Source organism: Malaclemys terrapin, chromosome 6, assembly GCF_027887155.1.
Source record: "Malaclemys terrapin pileata isolate rMalTer1 chromosome 6, rMalTer1.hap1, whole genome shotgun sequence".
NCBI lineage: Eukaryota > Metazoa > Chordata > Testudines > Emydidae > Malaclemys > Malaclemys terrapin.
Window position 1 is genome coordinate 109,268,425 of NC_071510.1, and position 24,856 is coordinate 109,293,280.

General features: G+C 44.9%; 2 protein-coding genes and 1 long non-coding RNA gene across 4 annotated transcripts in view; 2 read left to right on the forward strand and 1 right to left on the reverse strand.

The window, feature by feature from the left end:
* Window positions 1–4,153, forward strand: part of LOC128838863 (uncharacterized) — a 23,291-nt gene extending 19,138 nt beyond the window's left edge. The window contains exons 4-5 of the long non-coding RNA XR_008445293.1: window positions 1,949–2,317; window positions 3,962–4,153. This is a non-coding gene — a long non-coding RNA (uncharacterized LOC128838863). The remainder of the gene's footprint in view (window positions 1–1,948; window positions 2,318–3,961) is intronic.
* SKP2 (S-phase kinase associated protein 2) overlaps window positions 1–12,295 on the reverse strand; it is a 21,262-nt gene extending 8,967 nt beyond the window's left edge. Inside the window, exons 1-7 of the mRNA XM_054031316.1 lie at window positions 12,140–12,295; window positions 10,095–10,354; window positions 7,597–7,708; window positions 6,552–6,695; window positions 5,843–5,977; window positions 4,162–4,260; window positions 1,222–1,349 (exon numbers count right to left, since the gene is read on the reverse strand). Of these exons, the coding sequence (XP_053887291.1) occupies window positions 1,222–1,349; window positions 4,162–4,260; window positions 5,843–5,977; window positions 6,552–6,695; window positions 7,597–7,708; window positions 10,095–10,354; window positions 12,140–12,168 (907 nt within the window). The 5' untranslated portion in view covers window positions 12,169–12,295. The remainder of the gene's footprint in view (window positions 1–1,221; window positions 1,350–4,161; window positions 4,261–5,842; window positions 5,978–6,551; window positions 6,696–7,596; window positions 7,709–10,094; window positions 10,355–12,139) is intronic.
* Window positions 12,296–12,444: 149 nt separating this feature from the next.
* The window catches only part of LMBRD2 (LMBR1 domain containing 2), a 52,146-nt gene continuing 39,734 nt past the window's right edge, over window positions 12,445–24,856 (forward strand). For both annotated transcript variants that reach the window (XM_054032902.1, XM_054032903.1), the window contains exons 1-3: window positions 12,445–12,696; window positions 22,048–22,277; window positions 22,848–22,945. In XM_054032902.1, the coding sequence (XP_053888877.1) occupies window positions 22,104–22,277; window positions 22,848–22,945 (272 nt within the window). In that variant the 5' untranslated portion in view covers window positions 12,445–12,696; window positions 22,048–22,103. The remainder of the gene's footprint in view (window positions 12,697–22,047; window positions 22,278–22,847; window positions 22,946–24,856) is intronic.

Sequence of the window (24,856 nt, forward strand, 5' to 3'; positions counted from 1 at the left end):
CGTGGGAGGAGCTGCGGGACACAGGCTCTAGGAGGGAGCTTGGGTCCGTGAGGGAGCTTGGAACGGGGTTGGGGTGTTAGAGGGGGCTCGGGGTGCCAGATGGGAGGGCACGCACCTCCAGCGGCTCCTTGTCCCTGCTGCTCCTGGCGGAAGCATGGCCAGACAGCTCTGCAAGCAGGCACATTGCCTCAGTCTGCGGGTGCCGCCCCCCCACAGCTCCCACTGGCCGTGGTTCCCAGGCAATGGGCTGGGCGCCGTGGAGTCCGCGCTCGGGGACTCGAGAGCAGGGACAGAGGTAGCATGCCTGCAGAGCCGTCTGGACGCACCTCCGCCAGCAACAGCGGGGATGGGGATCTGCTTGTATGGAGCCGCTGGAGGTGAGCACCCCCCCATCCAACATCCTGAGCCCCCTCCCCTGCCCCAAACCCCGTCCCAGAGTGCATCCCACAGCACATCCCGCGCCCGTCCTCTGCCAGCCCCGTACCAACCGCACTATAAACCGGACTTTCAGTGCAGATCAGAAATGCCGGTTTATAGAGTTTGCCGGTTGGTGAAGTGCCAGATAAAAGAGCTTTTAATGTACCAGCCAGAAAAACATTTGCATTTAGTCACTATTCTCTTAATAGGAGAAATGTACTAGGTTTACAGGCATTCTGAAGCACTCCAAAACTCATTCATGCAACTGAAAACCACTACACAATTTCCATCCTGTAGAACACACATCTTTGTAGCGACTGGGTTTTTTGGATACCTGAAGTTTTTCCTGTGTAAATCGAAGTTTTGTAATTTCTAAAGTTCTTTCCTCATGACTAAAAATTGTATTGTTTGATTGCCTTTAATTGTAAGCTCTGTAAAACAGGGACCACCTTTTCATTATGTGTGTACAGCAATGAGCCCAGTGGGGCTCAGATTCCTGATTGTGGCGTCTAAGTGCCATTAAGCATTAATAAGAATATAATAAAGTGGTTATCAGTGTTTCAGAGCTCATGTACAAACATTAGCAATAATGCAGGTTAAGTTTTAGGGTTAATGTTTTGTTTTATGAATTGTACAACATAAAGCACACCCTCATGGGGGCAAAAGCACCATTGCATTTGAAATCAATACTCTGGGTCTGACAGACCAAGAGAAGATGCAAACAGTTAAACAATCACAGCTACACTTAATTAAGGTTCCACATATCATTCCACTAGAACACCAGTTCTCAGTGCTGCTATTTACCTGATATCTGTAGACTTTGTCTGTATCCGCTAAAATTTAGTTGGGTTACATTTGCAGAAATGTGGTTGACTGCTGCTTTAATGTGATCAGTTGTGAAGTCACACCAGGACAAGTTTAGCTCTTCTAATCTATGCACAAATAAAAATACATCCATTTGGAAGCACTGCAGAAACATAGGTTTGGCCTTAAAAGCATCCACATACTATTCAAATACCATATATATCAAACTGTACATGAGATATATACCATCAAGTTTCTTCATTAATGACCCCAAATTTCAAGAGATCAGATTAAATAGATGGCACAGAGGAATAATAATGGAATAAAGAGCATCTTGGTTGTCAAAATGCATCAAGCCAGCAATGGCAAAGTAATCATCATTTGTTGTTGCTGTGAAGTGGGCTATCTACCATAGTCTGGTTCCTAACGGATAAGAGTCCATCTTTAAAGAAGAAAAATACAGCTATTTGCTCCTTAACCTATCTATTATTAATTGGCCATCTGATTTAGTTTGTGTCTATTTTTTATAATGTACAGAAATATCATACATGTTTTGACTACAACCCTCTTCAACCCTTCACAAGTTGCTTGTCTTAGACTGTAAGCTCCTTGGGGCAGGGACTGTGTACTCCTTTATGTGGACAATGTTTTGTACATTGTGGGTGCTACCAGATTGCAAATAAATAACCACTGCTCCTGACCATTTTTTTTTATTGTCTCAACGTAGGTCAAAGAAATGAGTCACCCTCTCATCCTACAGTGACTTAGGACAGAGTTAAAAACATATTGGCGAGGCAAAGAAATGTACACGATGTATCAACCCCGCACTGGGCCAACAGGGACTGACCAAGCATTATGGGCCCAGGAGACCAGGCCCCCTCACCTCTGCTGCGCATGGCCCAGGTGGAGGGGACAGATAAAAGGAGGCAGCTCAGCTCAATCGGTGTTGGTGAAAGAAGAGGAAGGATGTGTGCTGCAGGCTCCTGCAGAGGAACCATTGACTCTCCATGGATCTGGACTATGCTGTGGATGACCAGCTGACTGCAGAGACACCGAGCTGCTGCCAGCCGAGGAGATGCCCAAGATGGGCTTTATGGTAGGAAGAGACCCAGGGAATCTGTTAGGAGCGGATACTTGAACCCTGTATAGAGAGTTTACCAGCTTCACAGGGTCCTCGGTCGGAACCCGGTGAAGTAGGGTAGGCCTGGGTCCTCCTGCCCCACTCTTGCCACTAGATGTGGCTACCATGGTCTTCCAATATAAACTGATTGTTTGCTCTGCCCTACCCAAAGGATCAGAGTCCCAACTGCTTGTGTTTGCCTCAGCCAGGAAAACCAGGCACTACAGACTGCTTGTTTGCTCTGCCTCAACAGGGGTCCTGGAGCCCTTGATCGTGATCATTTGGCACAACAAGGAATCTTGACAACCTTGTGAGTGGGTGTGTCAATCCCACACTGGGCAAACAGGGGCAGCTCCCACTTAACACACCAACCCCCCGTGACATGCTGTGTGGCACCAGACCTGTTACTTACTATCAAAATATAGCACCACCTAAAGCAGCTCAACCTGTGGATCGGGACCCAAAATTGGCTCATCAGAATGTTTCAAAGGGTCCCGTGGCAGCTCCTGTCCCCTGGGGCTGGCCGGGCTCACCACGTTGGCTCCAGGCACTGCAACCTCTGGGGTCCCAGTGCCACTAAGATTTGGCCCAGTCGTCATGATGACGGGAGTCTGAGAAGGCCAAATTTGAGTGAGTGGCACTGAAACCCCATGAGCCAGGTCACAACTCTACTCACACAAATTTGGTCTAGTCAGGGAGGCGTGGCCAAACCTGAGCGGCGCTGCAACTCCAGAGGTTGCAATGCCTAGAATGCAGAGCCAAGCCCAGCCAGACCCACAGCACAGCAGCTGTAGGAGCTGCCACTATGGAGTGAGTGCCAGGTAGAACCAAGCTTCCCCCCTCTCCCTCCCAGGGTGCAGGATCTGACTGAAGCCTCCCCTGGGGGCTTCATCCCCAGACTATTTACTGGGTCATGACAGGCCATAAACATTTACAATTGGGTTCTGAGCCCAAAAAGATTGAGAACCACTGGCCTAGAGGTCCCAACCAAGATCAGGACCTCATTCTGCTAAGCAGTGCATATACGTGTAGTAAACAGACAGACAGTCACGGTCCTAAACAGGGACAATCTATAAGACAAAGAAAATATTCCCATTTTACAGATTGCAAATTGTGGCATAGAGATTAAGGTTTTATGTACACAACTTGCACGGTATAACTGAGGAAGTATGTTTAAACCCACAGTACATTTTAAGCTTGCCTTTGCATTAAGTAGTTTCGCCAACATTACACAAGAACTCTGGATTCATTTTCTGCCACAGATCTCCCAAGTCCCAGTTCAGTGCCTTAAGAACAGACCATCCTTCTTCACGTTGGCAGATCACAGAACGTTAGTCTCCACAAGCTGTCAAATTTTTATAACGGTACTACATCAGCATTAGAACGTCTCTATGTGTTTGAAGGATTATTTTAACATCTTTTAACATCACGTGATCTTTTCTACTATCAAAGCTGCACACTTTGTGTAAAGGGGGCTCATCAGATGCCATTTCACAATTTTTAAAGACACACTTTCACGTTGACAGAGTTTGACTTGTTGCTCTTTCAATAAGGAAATCAACTTTAATGTGTCTGTTTTGAATATCTTCATGCAAACTTTTTTTTTTTTTTTCTTTTCAGATAAATGTACCCTTCTTTAAGGAAGAGAAGTTTAACAAAAACATGAATTATCTGAATCTTCAGCAAAGAAAAATACCCTATTTAGATGTTCAAGAACACAAATTATAGTTCATAAAAGTTATACACCCATGCCAGTGGGGTGCTCAGATGATCATTTCTCCCAGGAATATCAACAAGTGCATAAATTAATTCTGTCTTACCCAGAACAGCTGATCAACATTATCTCCAATGCTTCTGCAGAAAATTCAGAACATCCAGAGAGATTTAATCGCACCAAACTGGAATTCTGAGCGATGCTTCTGTAAAGACCACAGATAGAGAGTCAGAATGCTTTCACATCTCTCCTGGTATCAATTTTATAATTTGTTTTCATAATTTAAAGTTCCAGGCTCAGGATGGCCTTAATTTAGTAAAGATACATTTGTACAATCTTTGCCTAGTTCAGAGGTTCTCAAACTGGGGATCGGGACCCCTCAGGGGGTCACCAGGTTATTACATGGGGGGAGAGGGGGTCGCGAGCTGTCAGCCTCCATCCCAAACCCTGCTTTGCAGCCAACATTTATGATGGTGTTAAATATATTTTGAAGTGTTTTTAATTTATAAGGGGGGTTGCACTCAGAGGCTTGCTATGTGAAAGGGGTCACCAGTACAAAAGTTTGAGAACCACTGGCCTAGTGAGCCCTAGGTTTTCAATTTAACAGTTAAATAGATGTTCTGTAACTGTTTACCTGCTGCATTAGTGTACTGGATAAATCATACACTTGAAGAGGGCTATAACCCCTAGGGTCCTGGCCAAATTCCTATTTGGATATTTACATTCTGCCTAATTGAATGTTTCCTTGCAGTTTTAATGTTCCTCTACTCTTCCTGTTACTATGCACTGTTAAACAGCTGCCATGTTTCACCACAGAGGTGGCTGCATTTTTGTGACGGATAAAGCAATTATCCCATTTGTAAAATAAGCCTCAATCCTGTAAATAGATGGGTTCAAGGGCCTGCACAGGCACAAGTGTGTCCTTGCTGAAGTCTGTGTTAGTCTAGCTATTTACAAGACGAGAGCCTACATTTGTAAGTTGCCTGGGGAGCCTTCTGCATACAAGAAGGCATATCAATAAAAGTTATTATTGAATACTTCTTGCAATGAGGCGGAGTGGCCTCATTCCAGCACAGAGGAGGTTAACTCACCCTGTTGCGCTCAGCTAACCCCCTCCCGTCTCTCTCTCTCTCTCGCAGAAAGTGCGGGGGTGGGACATGTAGTATAAGAACAGGGCCCAGCAGCTCAGTTAGAGCAAGACCAGGAAAGGAGCAAGACATCTGTCCCAGGGAGCCAAATAGTTAGCAGAGCCCACAACTGACTGTGGCAAGTGATGACCCTCCAGAGCCAGCTTGGAGGGAAGGCAAACTGCTACCCTGGAAGACTGAGAAACCCAACTAGGGAGTGGAAAGTGGACCGTCTGACAAGGAGAGGGGGAACCAGGCCCTGGTGGCCATGGAGCAGCCCCACAAGATGCTGGTAGGAAGTAGTCGAAGGAACAGAGACATTGACCCCATGTACTCCCGGCAACCCTACAATGGAATCACCGGTCATTTCTAGCGTCCTAGGCTAGGACCTGGTGGAGCAGGGTGGGTCCGGGTTCCCCTGCCTCCAACCCCCCACTCTGGGCTGGATGAGTGCTATCCCTTAGGTCAGAAGGCCAGAGCCACTGACTGTTGACTTGCTCGGCCCTCATTCAGGAGGCCTAAGCTGCTACTTGCTCAGCTGCAAGCTAGGATGCCTGATAGACTAACCAGGCATGAGCGCTGATTCCCTGATGCCACCAAAGGGGGGTGCCCATAGTCCTGAGATGCAGGAACCTTACACTTCTGAACATGCCCACTGACCTAATGATATCATCAGAAAGCACCAGTCCTTCCAAGCTGAGGTTCTGTAGTCGATCACAACGACAAAGAACAGTATGGAGATCTGCAACATTTATTGTGCAGTTGGACATGTCCATATGTTGCACTCTAAGAGGTCTAAAGAGAAGAAAGGCAGACAATACAAAATGGATTTTAACGCTTTTCTAAAATTGAGATAGTATACTGCATTTGTATACCACAAATGAATGCATAAAATATATATGCTTTAATGCATGTCTAATCCATCAATATTACTAAGCTGGTTACCAAAACTGCAAAATTCTATTTACTTTGAGGCATACAAATCTTTAAGACTCATAATAATATCTGTTTATGCTAGAGTTAAATCATATTTCCTTTAAGTTTGCATAGAAATATACTTCAGTGGTCAGTAGTTCTTGGTTCTAAAAAAAAATAAATTTTTTTTACTGAATAACGGTAGTAGACTATACTTCTCAAGATTGTGTTAATCAGTTCTTGAACAATTCTGAATCAAGTAAGAACAGAATGCACTTCCCCTGATATTCAGCCTAGTGCCTTATTCCCTGCTCCATGATGCCGCCATTCTAAAATTTATAGATGCCACAAGTGTGACAACCAGAGATGCTAAATCAAAGAGATTGGTTGAACTATATGAAAAACTGAAAGGGAGACTTTGTTCCAGTGCACCAAGAGATGGTGACAGCCTTACCGGTTGTTTTTAAACAGTGGTTTCCCAATACAGGATCTTGGACAACGGAATACAGTTACACCCACAGGGAGCAACTGCCCAATCACTCCTGGCAGCAGATTTTTACCAGTCAGATCAAGTGTCTGCCAGAGCGATTCATCAAACCTAGGGAGGAAAGGAGTTTGATTGTTAGTAAGTAATCGAAGGCCAAAGCAAAGGACACTGCCATCAACAGGTTTTAATATTATAAATGAATGTGCAAAACAAGGAAATCAACTCAGCAAGGATTTACTTATACAAACATTACTGACCGGTTTCAGAGTAGCAGCTGTGTTAGTCTGTAAACGCAAAAAGAACAGGAGTACTTGTGGCACCTTAGAGACTAATAAATTTATTTGAGCATAAGCTTATTTGTTTGTAAATTTGTTAGTCTCTAAGGTGCCACAAGTACGCCTGTTCTTTTTACAAACATTACTGAGATTTCTCACTGATCTGACTGCAAAGCACATTTGTATTCCTGAATATGAAGAGCCAAGATACTGTATGAAACTCTCTGCAATATTTGACAGGGATTGAAGACCCAAGGAGAGCAGAAATTTTGCTCAACTGAATTGAGGCTCCATTGGTCCCAAGAGGAGGGAACAGGAGAGCAGGGAAGTTGGAATTTTGCTGCTTTTCCCAGAGAAGGGAAGCAAGGAGTAGAGGGTCCACGTGGAGAAGTGTGGCTGGGAGGCTGTAGTCTCCTGCAAGTACTGGAACTCTGTGGGAAAGGGGGCATTATATGTTTAGTGGGAAGCAAGATGTAAGGAATTTGGGGGAAGATAGGAGTCCGGAATTAATGAATGGAACAGGTGGGTGCATGATAGAAGAGCTCAGAGAGAGAGAAAGAGAGAGAGAGAAAGTGATCATGACCCCAGGTTTCATTATTGGGAGGGCTGGAAGAGAGCAAAGGCTTTAAATTAGCCATGGGCACAGCCCAAATGCATCAAGATGCGAATGAGACCATTTAACAACCTTTAAAAAGCAACACCGTTCGCAACACCTACAAGTAAAAAGCAATACTCACGCTAGGCGTTGCCACCTCTTGCAAATCTGGGAAACTTTTAGCAGGTCAGCTAGGGGTAAGTATGCAAAGATCCCCAATAGCAATTCATCTGGCAGTGCATCCCAAGAAATACCTTTAAGAAAACAGTTAACAGGTTTTACATAGATCTGATTCATTTTTGTCCACTGATTAGACCAGTGGTCTCCAAAGTGCGGTGCGCGCCAGAGGATCCTTGGGGGTGCGCGGCAGGAGGAGCGCTTTTTTTTTTTTTTTTTTTTGCTTCATCTTCAGTTCGGGTAGGAGTCTGAGCGGCTTTTTTTTTTTTGCTTCGGCAAAAATGGTAGAGTCGGCGTGGCAGCGGGTGTGTGCTCAACATTTTTTTACTGATAGGGGTGCGCAATCAAAGAAGTTTGGAGACCACTGGATTAGACATTTCAACAGTTTTGCCATTAAACAAAAATATTAAAGACAACAGAAAAATTCCCTGCCCTACCATCACCACTTCATTTCCTTGTTGATCTATGGATACACTAGTCCACTACTTCGGTACTTACATTTCCTTAAGGAAAGTGGAAAGGTGCTGTGCGCATAGGTGCAAAAATAGCTGCCAACAGCACTGTCCCACATTTATCTTCTGAAGCCTGTTTGTCCAACCCATCGTGTTCTGAGAAAGTGTGTGAAGGGTTCCAAAACCAGAATCTTTCTCTTGTGCAATTAGCCCTTCTTAAAATTCATGACTCTCCTGACTACAGCCCCTAATACATATTGTGATATTGCTTTTTTGAGCTATTTCACCTTCCTAATATCCAAGCATTCTTTTCTTAAGCAAGTACATTTTCAAGGAACTACGTACATCTAGAAAATGCTGTTACTGCTCCTGGGTCTGTGGAATAAAGGAAGAAGGGATTCCCTAAATGGGATGGGAGACTGTACATTTTAGATAGGAACCCCAGCCAGCACTTCCCAGATCACAAATTTATCTGAAAAGAAATATTTGTCAGGTTGGGCATAAATGAGAAGAGTGGCAGTTCAAAAAACAGCCCGTGTAAACTCACCAGAATACCATAAAGAAAGTCATAAGCATTAGTAAGTTACTAGATGGTAAGGAGGAGACTCAAACTGAGATCTTATGAAGGCCCTGAGAATATTCATCTCTTGTGACGTTTAGATCAGAGGTCTTCAGATAGTATAATCTGTTGCTGGAAAGATGTTTCTGAATCTATCTGAGTTGATCTCTTTTTAATCCACCCTCTGTTGGCCAAAACTGCTGTAACTACAGATCTGGGAAATGGGCGAAATCCAAAATCCTATTTAATCCTTATTGAAGAAAACAGATTAGAAGAAATGATGGGCTACATAGTAGCTATCAGTCTCTATGACCCATGGGAAATATTTTCTCCAGATATGATAAAATACTATCCATTCACAGGTCTCCTTTAAGGAAGCAATAGAGTAATAGAATATTAGGATTGGAAGAGACCTCAGGAGGTCATCTAGTCCAACCCCCTGCTCAAAGCAGGACCAATCCCCAGACAGATTTTTGTCCCAGATCCCTAAATGGCCCCCTCAAGGATTGAACTCACAACCCTGGGTTTAGCAGGCCAATGCTCAAACCACTGAGCTATCCTTCCCCATCAACCACTTCCTAACAGTAACTCTCTCTTGAGGGCATACAGGCTCGTCTCGATGTGGGAGGGGAAAGTCAAACTTGTGTGTGTTTCTTTCAAGTCTCTTTCTTTTTTACCTCCCATAATTCACTAGATCCAGGGACTAGACCAGAGGTGGGCCACATCCAGCCCACGGGACCATCATGCCCAGCCCTTGAGCTCCCAGCCGGGGAGGCTAGCCCCCGGTCCCTCCCCAGCTGTGCAACCCTCCCCCGTAGCTACGCCACTGCACAGGCAGCGCACTCCTGCAGGGCAGCAGGGCAGCGTGTTTGGCTCTGGCCGGGTGGCACGGCGGCCAGACATGCTGCTCTAAACAGCATGGTAAGGGGGCCGGGGAGTTGGATAAGAGGCAGGGGGTCCCGGGGGCAATTGAATGGGGTGGAGGGGCAGTAGGGGGACGGGGGATTGGATAAGTGAGGGAGTCGCAGGGGGCCTGTCGGGGTCAGGAGTGTGGATAGGGGTTGGGGCAGTCAGGGGACAGGGAAGGTTGGATAGGGGGTGGTGTCCCGGGGGACAGTTAGGGGCCGGGGGTTAGGGGACAAGGAGCAGGGGGGGTTGGATGGGTCGGGGGTTCTGAGGGGAGCAGTCAGGGGATGGGAAGTGGGAGAGGTCAGATGGGGGCAGGGGCAAGGCGGTTTAGGGAGGCACAGCTTTCCGTTCTCAGCCCTCCATACAGTTTTGCAACCCCAATGTGGCCTTTGGGCCCAAAAGTTTGCCGATCCCTGGACTAGAGTCTGCTCCGAGACATCAAACTTTGTAAGAAGCAACTAAACTATTAGTGATTTGCAGTACCTGACCTCAGTCATTATCATTGTTACAAGCCGACACAAGCCTGGGCTGCTGTTACTCTACCTGACTCTGTCTCTCGGAGCAGCCTAGGCCTGCGTGCAATCACAAAGTCCTTGTCCTTCTCTTTCACTTTCTGTCGTTTCTGAGGAGGATAAAGAGACACTAGCAGCTCCTGAGGGGTGTTCTCACTGCCCAGCTTCTCTTTCTTAAGGACAGACACTCCCATGCCGGAGAGTAGCTCTGATGTCTTGGTGGGGTCCCATGACCATGTGAAGCTTGTGGAAACATTGCTGTCTGAAGCTGGGATTTCCTGGAGATGTCTCCTGCAGGAACAGCACAAGTCACACTCATCCACTCCAACACCAAATGTCGGAATTAGAAGTATATAGAAAGACAACACAAAATGGCACAGGTGGCTGCACCTACACCCCCTACGATAAGCACTACAATTCAGTGAAAAATCAATAACAATGCTTTGTACTTCTATAGCATTCAAAAATCCTATAGGGCTTTACAACACCTCCAGACCTGGGATACACATAAGGATCAAACTGAACAGATTTATGTGATACTCTGTGGGGGAAATAGTCTGAAACACACATACTTAATGGAAAGAAGTAACCTGGGAAGCAGAAATGCTGAAATGGACCCACTTAGGGTGACGAGTAAATCAGAAAATGACTTTGCAGCACGATATGGTTGCAAAAAGAATATTACAATTTTGAACAGTGTCATCACAAAGGGATGGGATTCTAGTCAACAGCAACAAAGCAGAGATATTGCCTCTGTGGTGAGTTAGAATACTGCACATTATTATCATGCTTCAGAATAGTGTGCCAAAGAAATTGGTGGAAATCCATTTGTTTGGGTCTATTACAATGAGACTGCACAAATAACTGGAAGAAAGTCCTGCAATGGCTGGGGTTACAATGAATGATCTAACAGGTCTTCTCCATCTTTCATTGCCAGAATAGCTTCATCCACCTATGTGAACTCTGTGCAGTTTACAATCTATAGTCAAGTGTGAGATCTGATGATTTGAATAAAGAACTCAGAGTCAAGAAATTGAATTCTAATCCTGCCTCTGAAATGGACATCTACTTTTAAGCTCTTTTGCTTCAATTTCCTCACCTATAGAATAGTGATTACTTATCTACCTCCCAGGGGAATTAAAGATTACAGTGTTTGTACAGCACTTTGAAATACTGCAGTGAACTAGTTAGTGCGTAGATGTACCCTTATAGAGTCAGCACTGCTCAAAGTGTGTATCACAGGCCTTGTACTGCTAACAGAGACTCTCGGTTAGCACAAATGATAGGCATTTATTCTCCATTTTGGTCCTATTATCACCATGAAGTTCTAAGTAGCCATAGTGTGATGCAAAGTGACATCTGTGAAGACCCAGAGGGCCAAAGACACAACCGTCAACAATGAGTATGAACTCATTTAACCTCAGATGCTTGAAAATATGTTTCGTTTATAGAGGGAACTATAATGAACTGGCCAATAGCTGTAGGTCTCTGCCCTACACTGTGTAGATAATCAGAACTACTCGGTTATGTCCACACTGCTATCCACTAATGGAGATTCTGTTTTAGCTCAATCAGTAGGGCTTGTGTCTTCGAAACAGAGGGGAATCTAGCTGCACTACTGCTATAAAGTTCCAAATGGTCACAACGTGCAGCACAGTAAAAACTGCAAAATCCTCTGTGAACACGGGTTTGTTACAGGATCACTGTATTTTGGACAATACTACACACATACACACCTCTCCAAGTCACCACCATCCAGGCTATTGGCCCCCATAGCTCAGCCCCGCTCAGATTTCCGCCAAAATCACATGGCTACCTGCTATTAACTACCCGTAGCCCTGGGGGATGCAGATGCGGTTTCCCATCTCCTGGGTAGAGGTGGAAGGGGCAGAAGCACGTACAATATACCGCAGCGTTAGGGATCTAATATCGCGTAGACAAACGGATAACAAAGCCCAGTGCAACACAGCAGCAGCCTATGCTTTGGGCGGCAACTACCACCACTCACTCCTTCCCTCTGCAACACCCAGTGCAGCCCACCCCTAGCATGCCAGCTGCCCCCGGCCGCCGCGTTACCTGTGCATGGTGGCCTGGCGCAGAGGCATTAGAAGCTGGGAGCCTTGGTCCCCGCACTAACCCGCAGCAGGAGCGACCGTCCCTTCCCGCGCCTCCTCTCTGCGCAGCAGCAGCACCGAACTGAGCGCGGCTGGGGTAACGTTCCATTTCCCAACGCGCGCGCGCGCTACTCCTAACGGAAGTAGGGATAGCAGCTGGGGCAGAGGCAGCCGCAATGCCTCCTGGGATATGTAGTTCAGCGGCGCCGGAGTCGGCCTACCCAGAAGCCCGTGCGGCCCGGCTGGGCGTCGGTCGATGACGTTGTTGGACGGCGAGCGATTGGCCAAAGGGAAATGTCAGCAGCTGGGGAACCGGCTGTCCCAGTCGCGGTGACACGGAGGAAGCCGGGCCTCAAGGGAATTGTCGCCGGTTGTTGTGGCGCAGTTTGAAACCCCCCTTCGGACTTGGGCCATCGGTCGCTGAGCCAGGCGCCCGGGGCAGCCGCCGCAGCCGGGGGAGGATGGAGACGGGCAGAGTCTGGCGGAGGCCCCGGTGCTGAGAGAGTGGCTCAGCCCCAGGTGAGTCAGCGGGGTGGCTTGGCCTGAGGGATCGCCCCCGACACCGCCCCCCCAGCTGCTCCCTTTGTCCCGCTGTGGCCAGAGAGCAGCCATGGGCAGGGGTGCGGGGCGGCCTTGGGAGAGAGGGGCCAGTTTTGTGTCACCAGGGCGGGAAGAGGGCACAGGGGAGCATGATAGCGGGGGGCGTAGAGGGTGTACGGGGCCGCACGGCGGTAGAGGAGGGGCCTTGGGGGGTACACGGGGGCGGTGAAGGGTGTAAGGGGGAGTAGGGCGTGTACGGGGGCGGCACGGCGGTAGGGGGAGGGGCCTTGGGGGTTACACGCCCCCCCCACCCCGGGTGATTTGTGGGCTCAGAGGACAGGCCTCTTTTCCAGGTAGGGCCCCACAAAGTGAGTTCAGAAAGGAAGACGCACCTATACAGTTCAGAATGGCTGGTACTCTGAATAATAGGCACTCTTCAGATGGGACATTAAAAACTGAGCTGTGTCTGCTCTCAGAATAGGTTTGGAGGGTTTTTTAGGAGGTAAGAAATAAGTGTGTTTATGCTGCTGTCCTCAAGCAATTTTCCCTATCTTTCCAAGACCCACAATTGCTGAATAACATATTTATTATTTTTGTACCCCAAAGTGTGTTAGATGCTTAAAGACAAATAGACAGATCCCTGCCCCAAGGAGCTTACAGTCAGATTCTGCTTTACTGTCAACTTCTTATTCCCAAAGAGAAAGAGTCATTGTGCTAGTCATATTACAGATTACTAGGTTCTTCTCCAATGTACTGACAATGTGATTGACTAGTCAAGTTTATCATATTTTGTATAGCTAATTATTTATAAAATCTACAGAAGTCTGCTTTAGCAATATTTGTGTGGGGAAGCACAGGCAAGAAATTGAGGGTTTGTGGTTCAGGAAGTCTGGCACAGTGCTGACAGAAGGATTTTTCCTGTTTCCCTTTGAAAGGCTTTTCTGCTTTTTCAGAAGCAGTTCTAAAGCACCTTCCTAGAGCTCAGCTACTCCACCCAAGTGTTTTAATTGGATCGTTAATCACATCCATTCAGGCTTTGTTCAAGGTTCTTACTAAAACCTTCATAATAAAACCTTTTGTGGAGTTTCATGAGATTTTCATTTCAGTAATGCAATTTTTCTTCATGTTTGTCCTAACAATATGTTTTAATATTGGTAATGAAGGGGGAAATGACTCCGATTTGAATATTTTTTGGCAATTTCTCTCCCAGTCAACAAATTGTATCCAGTTGGATCAGTTGCTTACTGGATTCATTTTATAATGGCTGATTGATTATGTAGAAAAATTTAATAAGCTCATAAAAGAACAGAACTATGTGGAACTGTTGGCTCTGTCCAGTTCATGTTAAATCTCATTGCACAGTAAGATAACAGTTGTAAACTTGTGCAAGTAATTACCAACTTATCCCTCCAAACTATGAATTTTATGTGGAAGGGTAAAGGAGCTTTTCCTATTTCCCATCTGTCTAATTCCCACTTATAAAGATTTACTATTCGTTTGCCTCTGTGGAAATAAAGCAGTATGCAATAAGGAAATAGATTGTGGTTTTTTATTTACTTTTTAACTTGCTTCAGACATTAAGATTTGAACTCTTTGAGGATTTTTAAAAAAAAGTTTCTCCAGACTAATGTGCAATTATTCTTTCCTGTAGTTTATAATTAACTTGTGACAGTCTGACAATATCCTGTAATACCCCAACAAACCTTATGGACTTAAGTTAAACTTCATTGAATTTAGTTAAACCTTATTGAATTACGGTTAATACATTTGATATACATTGTGTTGTTGTGGCTTTGTATGTATGTTCTCTAGCAGGAGGGGATGCTAACGTTATCAGCCCTTTTAAGCCACCCTGGAGAGGTATGCATATAGTAGTTCAAACTGGATTCTCCAGGGATCAACGGACAAAGAAAGGATTTTTGGATAAATAGCCTGGTTTAAATTAGCTCAGAGCCGCCTTCTTGATTCAGGAAATGGACAGGACTCTGATGATCATGGAGGGCCCCAATTCTTAGGGTATGTGCTCCCCCCACCCCCACGAAAGACAAGACAAAAGTTTTGCTGATGCAAGTGGCAGTGTGAACGTGGCTTTGTTGGCAGGAGAGCTCTCCTGTCGACAAAGCTAATGCTGCTTACGGGGATGGAAGTACTGACAAAGAGCATTTACACACATTGACCTTTAGTGACAACATAGCCTTGTCGCTAAAAGCTGCATGGTGTAGACAAGCCCTTAGAGTAGGGCCTTGGCTACACTTGCGAGTTACAGCGCTGTAAAGCCTCCCCCAGTGCTATAACACACTGGCAGGGCACTTGCAGCACTATATCTCCCTGGGTACACTGCTGCAGGTACTCCACCTCCCCGAGAAGCATAAGAGATACAGCGGAGTGGCTACGACGCTCCCCTGTGAGTGTGTACCAGGAATCAACCTGCAGCGCTGTACTGATCACCTTGTCAAGTGGCCAATCCTCTCTGTTGTTGTGACCGGCTGCAGGAATGCGGAAGTGCTGGTTTCAAAGCTCGTACCACAGAGAAAAAGCAAACAGTTTGCTGTTTGCTTTGAGTGAGTGAATGAATGAGCAGGGGGCCAGGAGTTCGGAACTTGCAAAATAGAGTGCTGACACGCTCCAAAAAGCACACTCTCTCTTCCCCCACACTCCCTGTCACACTCCACCACCCCCGTTTTGAAAAGCACGTTGCAGCCACATGAATGCTGCCCATAATGCACCGCTCCCAACACAGCTGCAAATGTTGCAAGTGTGGCCATGCCACTGCGCTGGCAGCTGAGAGTGTGGACAGCATTTTCCCTACTCAGCTGTACGAAGACAGGTTTATCTCACAGCGCTGTACAGCTGCAAGTGTAGCCAAGGCCTAGGATTGGAAGGACTTGGTCTACTAAGGCCCCATAAAATGGAGTGCTTGTGATGAGCTGAAACTGTTATGAATTTGTGACCATAAAGTAAACCCCTTGGGTGGGGCTTTGAAAGACTGCTGCTCCTGCCAGAACCTGTTAGAGATCAGGTGATGTCTGGTAAGCTTATTAGCATATGTGTAGCTTCTGTTGTTTTTAATGTGTTCTCTCTAGTGCTTTTAGCCTAATAATAAAAAAGGCTTGCATAAAAAAAGTGTGTGACATCAATAACTATGGGCAGTCTCACTGTGCTTGGGCAGACTGTCTCTGCTGGGAATAACACAGTGAAGGCAGGGAACTGTGCTGTCTGGTAATACCCCAATCAGAAGGAAGTGAGATGTGGGTCTTTACCCAAAAGTGCAATGGCTGAGTAACTGGAAGCCTGAGAGTGGGTGGCCTTTGCTGTACCACTGAGGAGAAATACTGCTGCAGTTTCTCTGAACAGCGACCGATGCCTCTTAAATGAGAAACCAAGAACAGGGCTATACTAAAAGGATTGGTCCTGCCTTGAGGGACCTCCTGAGGTCCCTTCTAACCCTGATCCTCTGATTAACCTAGACAGGCTGGGTGGCTTGTGTTGACACTTTTGACTTTAATCTGCCTCTGCCTCCCACGCTGGTAAAGTGAGAATAATACCCAGGCATCTCACAAGAGTGTTACGAAAACAACTTAATGTGTGTGAAGCACTCAGATAATGTAGTGATGAGTGCCTTAGAAAAGCCTATGAAGAAATCAATAATTATGTCTTTAGAGCAGCATTGAATAATGTGCAGTAAGGCGTGAGCCACAAATTGAACAAGGAGAAAACAAAATTTTGAATAGTGAGTACCCTATGTTCAGTAAATGAGACAGGAGTCCTGTCTCAAAGTAGTATGTGATAATGTAATTAAAAACTGTCATAATGCATATGTATAAAGGGCCAAATTAAGGTTCCATAGAATCTTAATTCTGCATTTCATAACCTTTGAGTAACTTTTGTCTTTGCAATCTCAGTGTTCTTTTATTGTAGGTTTTGTGTGTGTAACATTCTAGATTTAAAAAAAAAAACTGTAAAAACAACTTCCATCATATGGCATCATATTGATGCCTTCCTTTAACATAGAATAAGTAATTGGGAAAAGAGTGCAGCAAAAAAAAGATAAATGAATGTAAGGGACAAAATTACTCAATATAGTTAAGTCCCAAGCAGATTGTGTAGAGCTACAAAAGGATCTCTCAAAACTGGGTGACTGGGCAACAAAATGGTAGATGAAATTCAATGTTGATAAATGCAAAATAATGCACATTGGAAAACATAATCCCAACTATACATCTAAAATGATGGGGTCTACATTAGCCTTTACCACTCGAGAGATATCTTGGAGTCATTGTGGATAGTTCAGTCAGTGTGCAGCAGCAGCCAAAAAAGGGAACAGAATGTTGGGAATCGTTAGGAAAGGAATAGATAAGATGACAGAAAATATCATATAAATCCAGGTACACCCGCATCTTGTATACTGCATGTGGTTGTGGTCACCTCATCTCAAAAAAGATATACTGGAATTGGAAAAGGTTCAGAAAAGGACAACAAAAATGATTAGGGGTACGGAGCAGCTGCCACATGAGAAGAGATTAATAAGATTGGGACTTTTCAGCTTGGAAAAGAGACGACTAATGGGGATATAATAGAGGTCTATAAAATCATGATTGGTGTGGAGAAAGTAAATAAGGAAGTGTTATTTATTCCTTCTCATAACACAAGAACTAGGGGTCACCAAATGAAATTAATAGGCAGCAGATTTAAAACAAACAGAAGGAAGTATTTTTTTCACACAACCACAGTCAATCTGTGGAACTTCTTGGCATAGGATGTTGTAAAGGCCAAGATTATAAAAGCATTCAAAAAAGAACTAGATAAGTTCATAGAGGATAGGTCTATCAATGGCTGTTAGCCAGGATGGACAGGGATGGTGTCCCTAGCCTAAGGGAGGGGAAATTTTTTGGCCCGAGGGCCACATCTGAGTATGGAAATTGTATGATGGGACAAGAATGTTCACGAAATTGGGAGTAGGGAAGCGGGAGGGGGTGAGGGTGAGGGCTCCGGCTGGGGCTGCGGGCTCTGTGGTGGGGCCAGAAATGAGGAGTTCAGGGTGCGGGAGGGGGCTCATGGCTGGGGTAGGGGAAGGGGATGAGGGCTTCGGCTGGGGGTGCGGGCTCTGGGTGGGGTTGGGGTACATGAGGGGGCTCAGGCCTGGGATTGAGGGGTTCGTAGGGCGGGATGGGGCAGGGGGTTGAGGGTGTGGGGGGGCTCAGGGGTGAAGGTTTCTGGCGGCACTTACCTCAAGCAGCTCCCAGAAGCAGCGGCATGTTCCCCCTCCAGCTCCTACACAGAGGCATGGCCAAGCAGCTCTGCATGCTACCCTGTCCGCAGGTGCGGCTCCTATTGGCCATGATTTCCAGCCAATGGGAGCTGTGGAGGTGGGGCTTGGGGTGGGAGCAGTGTGTGGAGCCCCCTGGCTGCCCCTACGCGTAGGAGCCAGAGGAGGGACATGCCGGCTGCTTCCCAAGCCCCTGACTCCGTTCCCCAGCAGGAGCTTGAAGGCCAGATTAAAACATCTGACCAGCCGGATGCAGGCTGTAGTTTGCCCACTCCTGCCCTAGCCTCTGTTTGCCAGAAGCTGGGAATGGGCGACAGGGGATGCATCACTTGATTACCTGTTCTGTTCATTCCCTCTGGGGCACTGTCACTGGCCACTGTCAGAAGACAGGATACTGGGCTAGATGAACCTTTGGTCTGACCCAGTATGGCTGTTCTTATGTTCTTAAGGGACAGTTGTGTTTGAAGACAGGGTAGAAGAGCATCATAGAGAAGGTAGGATTTTAAATTTTAAGTGCTATCATGTTGCTTTTTTTTTCTTGTCCTGAAATTACATATGATGAACATAGTAGATTTTTCCATTGTATTAAAACCCATAAGCATCCGTGAGAATACACAGATATTGGTAAAAAGTAATGCTACTCCATTAAATTAGATTAAATACCCTGAGAGGACCTGCTTCAATATGGGGGGAGGGCGGGAAACACTATGACTGCACACCCCTAGTGTTACCTATCACCCCACTTGGAACCCATAGAGGGTATCGTCAAACTACTACAACCCATACTTGATAGGAACCCCATCCTGAAATAAATTTTTCCTGAATCTGCTCTTCTGGCCTTCAGACAACCCCTCCCACACCCCACCCCAAGTTCATCCCAGAAGTAAGTTCCCCAGAGACCAGCACACACCAACTCAAAGTGGCACCAGGCCCTGCCAGAACAAGATACAAAACCTGGAGATGTATCTCCACTGCTACAATGATTAACACCCCCAGAACACACCTTTCAAGATCCATGGGTCCTATACATGCCTATCACAACGTGTGGTGTACCTCATCCAGTGCACTAAATTCCCCAGTAGCAACTATGTGGGTGAAACAAGACAATCACTGTGCTCTCGAATGAACTCGTACAGGAAAACGATAAAAGACAAAAACACCGCATCACCTAAGGGTGAACACTTCCCAAAGTCACCGCTCTATATCTGACATATCTGTCTTCATTCCCAAAGGAAACTTGCACAACACTTTCAAAAGAAGAGCCTGGGAACTTAAATTCGTGACTTTGCTAGACACAAAAAAATCCTGGACTGAATATAAACAGTAGATTTATCGCTTATTACAAAAATCTATAACCCACTAACAACTCCCACACCCATTTCCCCCCCCCCTTTCCTTTTCTTTGACTGAAGGGATGTTAACGGGCTGCTTCACCTTGATTGTTTAGCATAACTATTTAACACACATTTCAAGGGACCAATCTGTTCCACCTTGTGTTTAGCTATAACACTCTGAACCGTGGCCTACACCTGTGGTTTTCAAACTTTTTTTCTGGGGACCCAATTGAAGAAAATTGTTGATGTCTGTGACCCAACGGAGCTGGGGATGAGGGGTTTGGGGTGTGGGAGGGGCAGAGGGCTGGGGTGCAGGGGTTCTGGGTTTGGGGGGGCTCAGGGCTGGGGCAGGGGGTTGGGGAGTGTGGGAGGGGGTCAGGGCCCTGGGATGGTGGTGCAGGTTCTGGGATGGGGCTGGGGATGAGGATTCCAGGTTTGGGGGGGGTGGGGCACGGGGTTGGGGCGTGGACTTATCTCCAGCGGCTCCCGGTGAGCGGCGTAGCCCGGGTGCAGAGGCAGGCTTCCCACCCATCTTGGCACCGCAGACCTCGCTGCACCTCGGAAGCGGCCAGCAGCTGGTCTGGCTCCTAGACTCCCCCTTTCTTCTCCCCCTTCCCATTATCTTACTATCTCTTCTACAACTTTAAATAAATCACCATCACATCTTTTTACTTTAGTACACTGTACATAAGAATGCCCCTACTGGGTCAGACCAATGATCCATATAGTCCAGTATCCTTTGTTCCAACAGTGGCCAATGCCAGGTGCCCCAGAGGGAATGAACAGGACAGATAATCATCAAGTGATCCATCCCCTGTCGCCCATTCCCAGCTTCTGGCAAACAGAGACTAGGGACACTTTAGAGCATGGTTTTGCATCCCTGCATATTGTGGCTAATAGCCATTGATGGACCTATCCTCCATGAATTTATCTAGTTCTTTTTTGAACCCTGTTATAGTCTTTGCTTTCTCAACATCTTCTGGCAAAGAGTTCCACAGGTTGACTGTGCATTGTGTGGAGAAATACTTCCATTTGTTTGTTTTAAACCTGCTTCCTATTAATTTCAAACCCCCTAGTTCTTGCAGTGCTTGGGGCAGGGGCAGTGCGCGGAGTCCCGTGGCTCCCCTGCCTAGAAGCCAGACCCGTAGCTGGCCGCTTCCGGGGCACAGCGCAGTGTCGGAAAAGATAGGCACTAGCATGCCTTAGCTGGGCAGCACTGCCGACAGGACTTTTAATGTCCCAGTCGGTGGTGCTGACCAGAGTGACCCAGTGCCTGACATGCTGTGACCCAGTACTGGGTCGCGACCCGAAGTTTGAAAAACGCGGGTCTACACTACAAACATGTTGGTATAACTGTAGCTCAGGGGTATGGAAAATTCACGCCCATGAGTGACGTAGTCACACCAACCTAACAACCCCCACCCCACCCCGGAGTAGACAGCGCTATGTTGATGGGAAGGCTTCTCCCGTCAATATGGCTACCACCTTTTGGAGAGGTGGAATACCTACGCTGATGGGAGCAGTTCTCCCATTGGCGTAGGTAGTGGCTTCACTGAAGCGCTACAGCAGCACAGCTGTATCAGTGCAGCTGCACTCCGGCAGCATTATAAATGTAGACAAGCATTGAGTACGTTTCCCAGACCTGAAGAAGAGCTCTGTGTAAGCTCAAAACTTCTCTTTCTCGTCAACAAAAGTTGGTCCAATAAGAGATATTACCTCACCCACCTTGTCTCGCTAGTAAATAACTAAATACGCAATCAAGGTATATATCATTAATTAAATAAAATTCTCAATATCTTGCTGAAAATTAAATTGGTATCTTACCAAATCTTTTTTTCTTTGTTCAAGCTATCTAGTTTCTTATGGAAGAAATAAATAATGGTAAAATAGTATGTTTTACTGTTTAAAAATAAGATAATAATTTCATATTGGATTGTTACTGCTGTTGATTGAATTGAAAAGTTAGGGCTATATGCTCATCCAGTGAACAGGAAGTTGTCACTCATGCTATCTGATATCAAGTACTTGAGATCACGAAGGTAGAGGAGGGGGAGCCTTATAAATATATTACAAAATGTGACTGGAGGAATGCATTATTTTTTGCTAACAGAACTGTGGGACAATGTGGTGTTTTGTGATTATAGTAAAGGACTGTGAGCCAGGTGGATCTTAGTGTCCGGTACCAATTGTGCCATTGACTCACCATGTAATTTTTTGGACAGATGACTTGATCACCTGCCTCAGTAAAACTATATGGAAAATTAAGTGAAAAACAGGACCCTTCTGAAAGTCAGATGAATCATCTAAGCTGTTCGTATATAAACTTAAAAAGTGTGTGTCAGTAAGCTTCCACAGAAACACATTTTGAGCATTCAGTGCTCATTTATTTCATACGTATCTTCCAGAGGTTTTAATGCAGTGGTCCCCAAATTTTCAGGGTTGCATCCTCTTACCCTTGTCCACACTCCCCCTCCTCCCTGGAGCCAGGAGCAGGGCCGTGGCTTGGGGTGGGGGCACAGCGTGAAATAGGGTAAAGGGACCAGGAATGGAGCCGTGGCCCAGGTTGAGCATGGGGCCGGAGCAGAGCTGGGAGTGGAGTGGGACTAGGTGGCGCTCCTTCCCGTCCCCCTGTGGGGGCTGGCTGACCACTCCGCTACCCCCTAGAGAGGCATGCCCCACAGTTTGAGGACCTCTGTTTTAATGTAATGAAATGTGTTTTTTGTCTTGCAGTTATGATCCACTTTCATAAGTGAGCTGCATTGGCTGGTTGGAGTGAATATATAATAATGAGTGGAGCAGCTTTGGGTATCGAGATAATATTTGTCTTTTTTCTGGCTTTATTCATACTTCATCGGTATGGAGACTTCAAGAAACAACATAGACTTGTGATCATAGCAACACTGCTGGCTTGGTATCTCTGCTTTCTTATAGTATTTATATTGCCTCTGGATGTTAGTACGGTAAGATTTTCCCTTTTTGTAAAGTGTAATATGTTATTGCTCTATTAAAAAGAAAATCACAAAATACACTACATACTAAGAATACAATTATGTAATTCAGTAGAAAATATCTTTATAAGACAAAATTTTCACTTAAAGGGATCTTTTAAAAATTGTAAAATTGAATAAAATGTGCTGTTAGCTCTGTCAAGTTAAAAATCATATTTAAAAATAAGTGAATTGAATTTTAAAATTCACTATTTATGCTGTTATTTTTAGTATTTCTCTCAGCTTGAACAATGAACTAATTTAGTTCATTCTATTTTTTCTAGTCAGTTTTTCATCATTTTCTATCTTAATTTTTTTATGCACTAGTTAAGTGCTGGGATGCAAATACTGTTGGGATTTATTTTATTTTATTTTATTTTTTTTTTAAACCTGCCTTACTAGAATTAAAGGTGAAAAGCCATGGAAACATTAGCATTGAACTTTGGTGCCAAATTTGATTTGTATCCCTATTCTTGTTTTTCTTCAATAACTATTTCACCTTGTTCTAATAGTTTTTTACATGATTACTTCATTGTCTTCTAGACTATATACAATCGATGCAAACTTGCTGTTAACTCCAGCCCACCAGAAAGCAGCAGCAGCAACAACATCAATGGATCTTACCCTACTTCCGCTCCAAGGTACTAAGAACAATCTTATTTTTCTGCATCAAAATATTAAAAGCATTAGCATACTTTTTAATTTAAGTAAGCAAAAATGTGCAAATAAAGAACTAGTACCTGTGCTGGAGAGAGTGCACTCTAAATTGAACATGACATGGTGATTGAAAGCTGTTAACAGACCATGTTGTGAGGAACATATGACCATAAGATCTTGTGATTAAGGTATCTGCAGCTCTCAGTGCTTCTATTTTTGTTTATTTTTAATTGTTTTTAATTTTGTTATCTTTCCTCTTCTGCTTTGTCATAGGCAAGACAAGAGAACTGAGGTTTTTAGAAGGAATTTGAATATGCCAAGAGAGGTGCTTTTGTGAATTTTTCTTTATTCCACAGACCTAATGCTTATTACAGTTTTTGACCATGAGAGTGTGCTTCAGGGACACAGTCTTTCGTTGGTATATGTATTAGTTATCTCCAAGACTATAAACCTCTGTAAATTTCAAACAACTCAAAAGTTATCTCAGGTGCTCTATATCTGTCTGCTGGCAGAGAAGAAATCACACTCAAATGTCTGAGTTGTAGTATGATGATAGGAGCACTGAAATTATAAAATCCGGATCTCTTTCTGGCTTTTTCCCCATTTGACCATAAACAAATTTCTTAACCTTTGTGTTTTATATCCATGTTTGAAAAAATAATGTAATACTCTTACTTATCTCACAGAGACGTGAGGCTTAGTTAATTGTCAGTAAGCTGTTTTGAGATTCTAGGATGCAAATTGATGTGTATGTGCAAAATTTTTATTATTTCATCACCCCAAAGTGGAGAATATTAAGGATGTTTAACACCGAAAAGTCAGGAAATACCAGCATTAAGGTGGCATGCACAACTCTTTTCCCCTTGATGGGTATGCATTGCTCAACAGTCTTAAATTATAAGACTTTCTATTTCTCAAATAATGCATTATCCTACGATCTCTTCTACAACTTTAAATAAACCACTATTGCATCTTTTTACTGTAGTACACTGTACATAAGAACGGCCCTACTGAGTCAGACCAATGGTCCATATAGTCCAGTATCCTGTGTTCCGACAGTGGCCAATGCCAGGTGCTCCAGAGGGAACGAACAGGATACATAATCATCAAGTGATCCATCCCCTGTCACCCATTCCCAGCTTCTGGCAAACAGACACTAGGGACACTTTAGAGCATGGTATTGCATTCCTGCCTATCCTGGCTAAAAGCCATTGATGGATCTAATCTCCATGAATTTATCTAGTTCTTTTTTGAACCCTGTTATAGTCTTTGCTCTCACAACATCTTCTGGCAAAGAGTTCCACAGGTTGACTCTGCGTTGTGTGGAGAAATACGTATGTTTGTTTGTTAAACCTGCTGCTTCCTATTAATTTAATTTGGTGACCCCTAGCTCTTGTGTTATGAGAAGGAATAAATAACATTTCTTTATTTCTCCACACCAGTCATGATTTTATAGACCTCCAATCATATCCCCCCTCAGTTGTGTCTTTTCCAATCTGAAAAGTCCAAGTCTTATTAAATTCTCCTCATATGGAAGCTGTTCCCTACCCCTAATCATTTTTGTTGCCCTTTTCTGTACCTTTTCCAATTCCAATATATCTTTTTTGAGATGAGGCGACCAAATCTGCAAGCAGTATTCAATATGTGGGCATACTATGGATTTATACAGAGGCCATATGATATTTTCTGTTGTCTTATCTCTCACTTTCCTAACGATTCCCAACATTCTGTTAGCATTTTTGACTGCCTCTGCACATTGAGTGGATCTTTTCAGAGAACTGTCCACATTGACTCCAAGATCTCTTTCGTGAGTGGTAACAGCTAATTTAGACCCCATCATTTTACATGTATAATTGGGATTATGTTTTCCAGTGTGCATTACTTTACATTTATCA